Here is a 10,582-nt window from a genome sequence, read left to right on the forward strand (position 1 = left end):
AATGGTAAAAAGTAGAAGAAGATTACACGTTGGGTTCACCTTGTGAAAATTGGGTAAGAGACAAAGAACATGAGAAGCATGGTAATTTTTTTTTTATGCCCTTTAAAATATAAACCATAGTTGTAGCATGATAATTTTAGTTTCCTAAATGCCAGACATTGTAACACACACACAGCCAAGAGACACATAAAAAGCAAGAGGAAAGGAGCGATATCCACCGTGTAACCCAATTAATTATTTTCAATCTTGCATCTAATAACAATTAACCTCGTTTATACTTTCAAAAAAACCTCGTTTATGATCAGAAAAATAATAATAGCATAGTCGTCGTTCTTGATATATAGAAAAGAGAGGTAGATTGAAAACAGTCAAAATAATAAAATATAATCAAGATTTAGAATTTAAAAAGGAAGACCAAAATTTAAAATTATCCCTTACAAACTAAATAACAAAATATGAAAGCAAAAATAAATTATGTCTTCGGTGACAATCAAACAAAGCAAACTGCTGAAACAAAAACCGGTTCAAAACAGTGATTTTCTCATCCATATTTAGTCTTGTTCTTCTTGCTTAATCATTTTTGGAACCTTGTTTGCAGATATATGAGTATCGTCACAAACATCAACTGTGGCCTTTGCTTTTACACCAATTGTCCTGCTAGTTGAGAATGGAGTTCGAACAAATGATGAGACTCCTTCACTTTGTTTAATTTGGGTGAATTGGTAACTCCGTGATCATAATTTTAAAATAATGACACAATTAATATTTTAATAATGTAATAGATAAACAGGTAAAATAATTCTCAATAGTAAATGTATTGTATATGTTAGTGGTGTCTTAACTTGGTTGTGTCATTTGTTTCATGATCATCATCTAATATTTCATAAGAACCACTTTGGAAAGGGCACTATAAAAATAACAAAAGAGATATTTATAAATCAGTTTTTATTTATTTGAAATTAAAAAATTTATGTTGTAAATAACAAAATGGATAACCTCTTCTATCTTGTATTTATCCAAAAAGGACTTTATGAGAGCATCATCTGTAACCAGCCGATTTACTTGTATGTTTGTGTTCTCCATGTAATTGAAGAATTGTATCTTGACTTGGAACTTGAATACAAAATCCTTTTCTTTGAACAAATCAAGTTCTAGAGGATACATCTCGTCAATGTTAGCATGATGAGCAAAGAAGTTGGTAAATTTATGTAATTGCATAAGTAAAAGAAGTAATTTGAATAAGATTACCCTTTCGGCATATGAATTGTGAAGTTCAGGCGCACATTTTTTCAAAAAATTTGTAGCCTCACGGTAAAAAACTGTGAATGTTGTAGAATCAGTTCCATCAGCTACCACTAATTGAATGTTGTACCTGGTAGATTTGTATTTTCTAAGTTCATTAAAATTAAAAATAAACAAAACTATTGGTTCATTTAATATATGTGTGCATAAGTTTCAAAGAGACACCTAAATGTATCATTGTGGTAACCTTTATTGCATTTTCTCCAAAAATATCTCCCATCTTGATCCTTCACTCCAGCTAAGCAATTCCTCATTGGGCACGCACGATATGACCAATTTGTTTTTAAATCAACGTCCTTCACAATTCCGTAGGTCACAAAATAACCATCCTGAAGAGAATATTATGAAGATCATTAAGAAGAAACTCGTAATAATTTATTTGTAAAAGGGAAATTACTTTACGCATACCTTACTGTTGTTTTTTAACTCTGCAATTGTCTTGTAAACTGATTCATTCAACACATCATTGCTCAATGAGTACATTGACGCTGCGGGTATTGAGGTAGAATTTTCATTAGGATTTTTCATCAGATACCTGTTTACATAAACGTGTAGAACGTGTAGACAATAAAGCAATCCCATTAACAACATTTAAATTTATAACTCAAAATTTTGCTATTTAATTTAAATAGATACCTTCTCTTAAGGTCTTGAGCTGCAGGAATATCTAAATTCATCGCATGAGTAGTTATATGTAGTCAGGTTGCTTAGGATCTTTAGCGTTGGGGACCCTCCATAGGCGTATTATTCTGACAACTATCTTCCAAGCATTTTCGTTAGAGGTAACCTTGATTCTAGAGATAGATTCGACCTTAGAATTCATGGTGTGTTAGCTATGAAGTCACTAACAATGTGAATGAAAAATATGATATTTTAGTCTGAGAAACGCAATATAAATAGTCGTGATTGATAAGTAGAGTTACTAACAATCTTTTTAAAAATAAATTTAATCAATTAGATTTGTTTTTGCATTAAAAAATTGAACGTTCCAAACCATATTTAAACAAACCAAAATCAAAATCTTACAAAAACAAATCAAAATCTTTCATTTGATCTGTTTTAGGTGGGTAGTGCGTTTTATATTTACAGATGGTCTTTTAAAAAAAACAGTTTTTTAATCTTTATTTGTTTTTTTAATCTTTATTTTGTTTTAGATGGGTAGTGTGTTTTATATTTTGTTACAAAATCTTTTTTTTTCAAATATGTATACGGATGGTTTTTTTTAAAAAAACAGTTTTTAATCTTTATTTATTTTTTTAATGCAGATTTGTGGGTTTTTTTTTCAAATATGTATAAGGATGGTCTTTTTTTTAAGCAGTTTTTAATCTTTATTTTTTTTTAATGCAGATTTTGATTTAAACAATTTTTAATCTTTATTATTATTATTATTATTTATTTTGTTTTAGGTGGGTAGTGGGTTTTATATTTTGTTACAAAATCTTTCAATTTTTTTTTCAAATATGTATACGGATGGTCTTTTTTTTAGAAACAGTTTTTAATCTTTTTTTTTTGGCACGAATCTCTTTTTTTTTTAAACACATATAAAATATGTACTCACTTTATGAAAAAATATTTTTTTTAATGCAGATTCAATATATTGAACGGATTTGTAAAAACAAAATATTTATTTGTTTTTTTTAATGCAGATTTAATATTGAAAAACATGCAGATTTAATATTGAAAAACAAAATTTTTATATTTTTTATTGGGATGATATGGGAGCGACACGTGGCAAAACCTTCTAGAAAAAAAACCTTCCTTTAGTTTATTATATAGAAGAATACATAAGATTCTCTAGCATTGAATATTTTATCTTGGCTTACCTCTACTTTGAGAAATCATGCTAATTAACTAATTAGTGGTCTCACAACTATATGTACTATTTCATAATCATCGACTTCCATACTCATGTACTATTATCATGGAGGGTCAAAGACAATACTTGTAACACTAAACGGCAACTCCGAAATTTTCTTAAGTCATATAATAAAGATTTAATGCTAAGACTTCAACTCAAGCGAAGGAGAACCAGGGGCGAGCCACCGGGGTGGCTCATCGGTGCCTCCGCGCCCCCGAATCTTTCCGATATTCATCTCGATATTATGTGTATTTTTCGTATGGCCTCAGTAGTAAACCTAATATATATTATTAGGAAATACTTGCCAATTAATGCACAATGGCGCAACGGAATGAACTTGAATAATCTCCCCACCAGTCCTGGGTTCGAACCCTTGCCTCCAAAACTAAGAATAACTTTAATATACTAGGCTAGGAACAAGTCTATTGATTTGTTCGACGAGTTAGCTTATTTATACATTGAGTAATATCATAAAAAGATAAACACATGTTTTGAATTTTTAATTATTCAGACTTTCAGTTTTAACAAATTTATGATTTAATTAGGGCCTATTTCGTTTGGCCATTTTCAAAGAAAACCTAAAAAAGATGTGAAAACGTGTTTGATTAAAATTTTGAAAATATTTTCAGAGAAAATATTTCCGAAAATGGGTCAACTTTTGAAAATAAAATAAAAAAGTCGTTTTCACATTTTCAATGAAAACAGAAACAAGAATGATGAAAACACGCAGTGGCTGGGTTGTAATTATAATGACATTGGTTTTCTTTCTTTTCTTTTCGTTCTGAAGGAAGTATGTGTGTGCCAGCCCTAACCTCGCTCTGCAAGTTCTTCTCTGCTACCTCCTTCATCCCACAACCAAGGTTCTTCTCCTTCTCTTTTTTGAATTTCTGAAACGTGAAACTGGGTTCTCACCGTGTTGCACTGTGAAATCTCACGTGAACCCTATTTTATGCCTTTTTTTGGTGCCATCTGATATGAACCCTATTTTTTGGTTCCTCTATTTTGGCTGCTTCACTTGATGGGTTTTGGTTGATTTTAGAGCTAGTTTTTTTGTTTGGTGTTTCAATCCATGTTTACAGGAACTCTATTGTTCTCCTCTATTTATATGACTTGCAATTTTTTTGTATTGCATAGTTTTTTCAATAGTGGAATTCGTGAATGACCAAATGCAGCCACTAGCATTTAATGGGTTGATATAATCTTCAGTTATCAATAGTGGTTTTATGTTAAATTTTTGGTTGTGTGGCTATCTTCATGGAGTAGGTTATGAATTCGTGAGTTGGAACAACAATTATACTGTGGCATCTCTTTTCCATGGCATCCATATACATACTTTTCTCTTGTGCTTCTTTTCTCTGTTGTTCTCCTCTCTTTCTGTTTATTTGAGGTTCTATCTTTAATTGTTAGAAATTTGATGGCATTAAAAAAAGAAAACATGAAACATTATACTTTGGCTTAGGAAAGCTGGTAGAGGATCACATGCTCAAAACATGTAGGAATGCTTGCATCTTGGTTGCTTGTAATTGGCTTTCAAATTTCAGGTGCTGGCTCTTTTTGAGTTTTTGGGAAGGCCTCCACCATGGTAAATTTGGTGGGGCTTTTGGTTTTGGGACTAGTAGGGGTGTGATTTATTACCTTTTCTTTTGTTTTGTTGGGGATTTAAACTAGTGGCTGCATTTGGTTATGGCATCCATATATGTACTTGTCTCATGTGCTTCTTTTAATTGTGCTTTGCAGGGTCTGTTTCTTTTTTACTTGCCTTGTAAGAGTCTCTTGTGCCCTTTATTAGTTTACTTGCTTAATATGAAATTATTTGCATAAGATGGGAGGAAAAAGTGAGAAGGGGGAGAGCATGGAATGGACAACCCAAAACACAAAGATATTCATTGATATTATTTATGATCGAGCGAAAAAAGGGCAGTTGCAAGGGTCAACATTTTTGTAAACAATTTGGAAAGAAATAAACATTGAGTTGCAAAAGACAAGTGGAGCACCCCTACCTGGTGGTGTAGAAAGGCTGAAGGGAAAGTTTAATCGGCTACGCCTTCAACATCGTGAATTTTCAACTTTGATATCTCGCACAGGAGTTACATGGGATCCTGAGGCTAACAAAGTGAATGCTCTTGAAGAAGTATGGGAAAAAATGTACAAGGTAAGTTTAACTTATAGAATATCATTATCATTGTTAAATTATCTTCTTCAATTATCAATAGTGGAGTAGCTTATCAATAGTGGAATTCATGAGATGCCAACTCCATTATGAAATGAATCCCAAGGATGAAGCAGAAACAAACCATGAGTGCACTAAAGATAAGTGAAAGTGCAAGAATGCCAATTTTTTCTCTGCCATTCGGCATGGCTTTATTGTGAAGACAAATCATAGATGAATTTCTTAAAAAAGGGAAAAGAAAATGCTCCTATATTGTAATATATATACGCATAGGCTAGTAGGCTACCCAATTATCTTGAACCGAAAGAAATTTTGTTAATTATAAAATACAAATGATATGGACTTGTAGTAGTGGTATATACTGCAAGTATATGTACAATTTTAGTAAAAACTTATCATTGGATTTAGTAGTTTATAGTTAATATATGTATATGGTCTTGTTTTAGTAGTTATTTCTTTTAACAAGTGAGCATGTAATTATAATCTCAACCACTACTGCTTTTCTTATGTATTTGGACAAAAGTACACATGTTGGGAAATATAATCATTGTTCTTTTTTTTCAGAAAGGAAAATTCTAAAAGCAGTTTAAGAAACATGGATTTGAGCATTTGACTATTATATCATTGGTGAGATATTTAATTCTAGTACAACAACTTGAAAGTTAAGTCAAGCTTCTACTCAAGAGCCACCAAACTCCGATGGAGAGAGAGAAATAGAGGAAGAATTTCTCTCAAAAGGTGTTCATATTGATTCTAATGTTATTGATGTTGATGGAGATGATCTGCAAGAAGTTAGTAAAAGGAGAAAAGTCACTGGGACTTCTGGGCCTTCTAGTGAACGTCGTCGTAAGGAGGCAAAAAAATTCAAGGCTGGATGTGTTAGAATCATCTGTAACCAAATGGTCTAACACAATGGATGCAAGGGCAGATATATATATAAAAATGAAGTTGATTCTTCTGCAGACGCATGCATTAAATTATAAAAGTTCATGGATGGTATTTCCCCAAAAATTTTCAGCATTGCGGTGGAAAAGTTTACAAATAAGGATTTGAGAAAAATGTTTATAGCAATGTCTTCAATGAGGAGGATGGATTGGCTAGCATCTCTTGAGTAGTATCATTTAATTGATTCCAATTTTATGTTATTTTTTTTATGAGATTGAAGATCAGATTTTATTGTTTTTTTTTCCTTGTTAGTATTGAATTTCTATGATATGCGTTTAATGGGTTGACATTATTTTTTAGTATATGAATGTTTTAATATTATTGATAATCATTAATATTATTATTTAATTGAGCAGGTTAAAATGTCTATAGATAAATCTATGAATTGTTCAAGTGAAAGTACCACTGTCTCTTATTTGGTCATGGAATACCAGCAAAGTTTTATTAGTAAAACACCGTGCAGAAGTTATAAGTTGACTGGAAGGATGTATACTCTACAATTTTTGCTTGGTAATGAAACTACATGCTATGATAATTTTAGAATGAAGAAGACCGTGTTTTTGAATTTTTGCGAAACTTTGAGAGATGTTGGAAACTTGAGAGATGGAAAAAAAGTGAGCTTGCAAGAAGCAGTTACAATGTTCTTGATCATAGTGTGTCATAACTTGCGTCATCGACTCGTTGCCGACCGCTTTCAACACTCATTGCATACAGTAAGCAAATGGTTTAGAATTGTTCTAAGAGCAGTTTGCAAGTTGGGCACAACCATTATTCGACCAAGAAATCATACAACTACACATCCATATATTATGGGCAACCAAAAATATTTCCCTTATTTTAAGGTAAATTTCTATCACGTACTTATAATATTTTAAATACTTATACTAATCTACTATTTATGTTTTAAATGTAGAACTGCATTGGTGCTATTGATGGCACACATGTATCTGCTTGGGCTCTTGCTACTAAACAAATTGTATCTCGTGGAAGAAAGATTTTGATAACACAAAATGTTCTGGCAATATGCGATTTTGACACACTATTCACATTTGTTTATTCTTGCTGGGAAGGGACAGCAAATGATGCAAGAGTGTTTTTAGATGCTTTAACTCCTGAAAAAAATTTCCAAAGCCAAAAGGAGGTAATTTTTAGTTTTAATAATGAATTTTACCAACATTTTTTTGTTATTCAATAGATGCTTTATTTTTTACAGATCAATTTTATCTCGTTGACTCTGGATTTCCAAATTTGTCTACATATCTTGCCCCATTTCGGAAGCAAAGGTATCACATGCGTGATTTTCGTGATGGGGTGAGACCACAACGAAAACAAGAATTATTCAACTATCGACATTCTTTATTGAGAAATATTATAAAAGACACTTTGGAGTATTGAAAGCAAGGTTTCCAATATTGAAGTTAATGCCAAATTATCCCGTTCGAAGACAAAGACCAATCCATATTGCTTGTTGCACCGTACACAATTTTATTACAATGCAATACACTAGAGATAGTCTTTTTGACCGATATGCTCAAGAAGACTTAAATATGGATGCACTAGGTTTACAGGTAGACCAACAAGGAGTCAATGTTGATGCTAATCAAGCCGCTGAAATGGCTCATGTTCGGGAAACTATTGCAGATCAGATGTGGGACAATTACCACAGATCTTAGGTAGAATTGTATAATTTTTATTTTTAAGACCAATGATACTTATCATATTTATAATATATTTCTCTTACTTGCAACTTGTTGTGACAGCCGTATTCAACACTTCAATAATAAATATTTTTGTTATAATAGTTATATAACAAACATATACCAATTTTTATATTTGAAAATACAAGTATTAGATATAAAATATATTGTTAATTATGGAAAACTTTGGTGAGTGTACTTTACTCAAAACTAGATATTAAACCCGTGCGTTGCACGGGTTTACTTACAATATATTTTAATATTATATAAAAATTATCATAGTTTAACTAAATAAAAATTAAAAATATAAAAAAATTGTGTTAAGACATTTCAACAAATATTATTATAGTTTTTTTTATAAATAATTAATATTACTCAAATTTAATTATTAGCGTAGAAATAATTTTAATAATTAAAATTTTGATTTTTTTAATAATATGAAAAACTATTGATTTAATTTGAAATATTTAAATTATGTAAAAAATGTGAAGTAATAAGTTTTTAATGTCATGAAATAAGTTTTAATATCATTTTTTATACTTTTTACCTTGAAAGTCATTTGTTGTGACTTGTCAAGACCAAGAAAAATAAATTAATTTTAACCTTTTGAATTATAATAAGTGATAACTTAAATATCCTTTTGACAAAAAAATAACCTAAAATATTATCTTGTTGATTTATTTATTTTTCAACATATTTAGTTTGCAATTTTTTTCTCAAGGCCGATAGCCATGAGACTAATCCCTTGAGGCTCTACGATCACGTTAAGGGGATAGGCTAGGCCTCTCATAACAAACATTTATTCAACTTTGCCCACTAATATTTTTCACTATTATGCTTCCTCGAGTAATTTTTACTAATATATCATAGATCAAAAAATATATTTAATTCTTTTTTCAAAAATGCACATATATGTTATAGTTAATATTTAATACCTTATAACGGAATTTTTCAATTTTTAAATATTTTATCTATATTATTTATTATTAAATAATTTTAATTTTTTAATATTTTTTAAATGCAAAGCTTAAGATAATTTGAGTGTTTTTTTAAGTTAACTTTAAGTTGATGAATGTTGTTACTTAGTGTAAGTCGTAGTTGAATATTTTTTGACAATACAATTTTTTTTTCAGTTTTTTATTATTTTTTAATATATTATTTCAAAGAAATTTTATCATTTCTTAATATATTTTAATACAAAGGTATGAGAGTTTTATGGTTTAATGTAAAACTCAAGTGTTCTTTAAATATAAATAGAAATTTTTGAATTCTAAATCTATTTTATCTAATTTTTTTGTTAATAAATATTATTTTCTTATTAAATTTATTTTTAATATTTGTGAAATACAAAACTTAAGTAAATGAATGTTGTTATTTAATGTAAGTAGTTGAATAATTTTTGACAATATAAATTTTTTCACTTTTAATTTTATTATTGTTTAAATATATTTATTACAATTTTTTTTGTTTGGATGCTTTTAATACAATGCAACACTTGATTTTTGCTTATGTATTTAATGCTAAAACTCAAGTGTGCTATATATATATATATAAATTTAATTCTAAATCTATTTTATCTAATTTTTTGTTAATAAATATTATTTTCATATTAAATTTAATTTTTAATATTTGTGAAATACAAAACTTAAGTAAATTTTAAGTTTATGAATGTTGTTATTTAATGTAAGTAGTTGAATAGTTTTTGACAATATACATTTTTTCACTTTTAATTTTATTATTGTTTAAATATATTTATTACAATTTGTTTTTTGTTTGGATGCTTTTAATACAATGCAACACTTGATTTTTGCTTTTGTATTTAATGCTAAAACTCAAGTGTGCTTTACATATATATATATATATATATATATATATAGATAGATATATTATTTCATAAATTGAAAACAGTTCAATCAAACACATTTTCATTATTTTCATTTTCAGAAAATGGAAAATACGAAATTAAACCAAACACGTTTTCTAAATGTTGAAAAATTGGAAATGAAAATCATTTTCAAAAAATGGAAATGGGAAATGAAAACAGAAAATGTTTTCTTAAACCAAACAGGCCCTTAGTATCTCTTATACTCAAACTAATTATATATTTTGTCTTCTTATAAAAAATATCAATTATATTAATTAATTTACACGTGAAGAGTTGTTTGGATTATTGTTCGATCGATAAAATTATGTTTGATAAAATGAAGATAAAGATTGAATATGTTTATTGAAATTATACGTAAAAGTAAGTTCAAAAAATGAATATCATTTATATAAAAAACAAAAAGCAAAATTTGGAGCTTTGGTCACCCCGGTATCAAAATCCTGGCTCCGCCCCTACTTATAACAAAACTCATAAACTTCTCAAAACTCACGATTCCATCATAAATAACATCTTCAACATTAATGCTTTGTTTGGTAGAGTAGAGAGAAATAGAGAAGAGAGAGTAGAGAAGAGAGAAGTTGAGTAGAGAGAAAGGAGAGAGAGAGAGATAGAAAGAGAGAGATGAGAAATAATGAGGTGGAAGAAAGAGAAAAATTAACTTTTGATTAAAAAACATTTTTTACAAAAAAAAGTGTCAGAATGCAGATAGTGGGCCACTAAATGCA

General features: G+C 29.2%; 1 protein-coding gene across 1 annotated transcript; it reads right to left on the bottom strand.

Moving 5' to 3' along the window:
• Positions 1-826: 826 nt before the first annotated feature.
• Positions 827-1,979, bottom strand: LOC130736071 (uncharacterized). The gene is made up of 5 exons (XM_057587925.1): positions 1,939-1,979; positions 1,711-1,837; positions 1,468-1,631; positions 997-1,372; positions 827-907 (listed from the first exon to the last, which is right to left on the bottom strand). The coding sequence occupies exons 1-5, from the start codon at positions 1,977-1,979 to the stop codon at positions 827-829; spliced, it is 789 nt and encodes a 262-aa protein (XP_057443908.1).
• Between the last annotated feature and the right edge of the window lie 8,603 nt (positions 1,980-10,582).

Source organism: Lotus japonicus, chromosome 1 (genome assembly GCF_012489685.1).
Source record: "Lotus japonicus ecotype B-129 chromosome 1, LjGifu_v1.2".
In the NCBI taxonomy this organism is placed as follows: Eukaryota; Viridiplantae; Streptophyta; class Magnoliopsida; order Fabales; family Fabaceae; genus Lotus; species Lotus japonicus.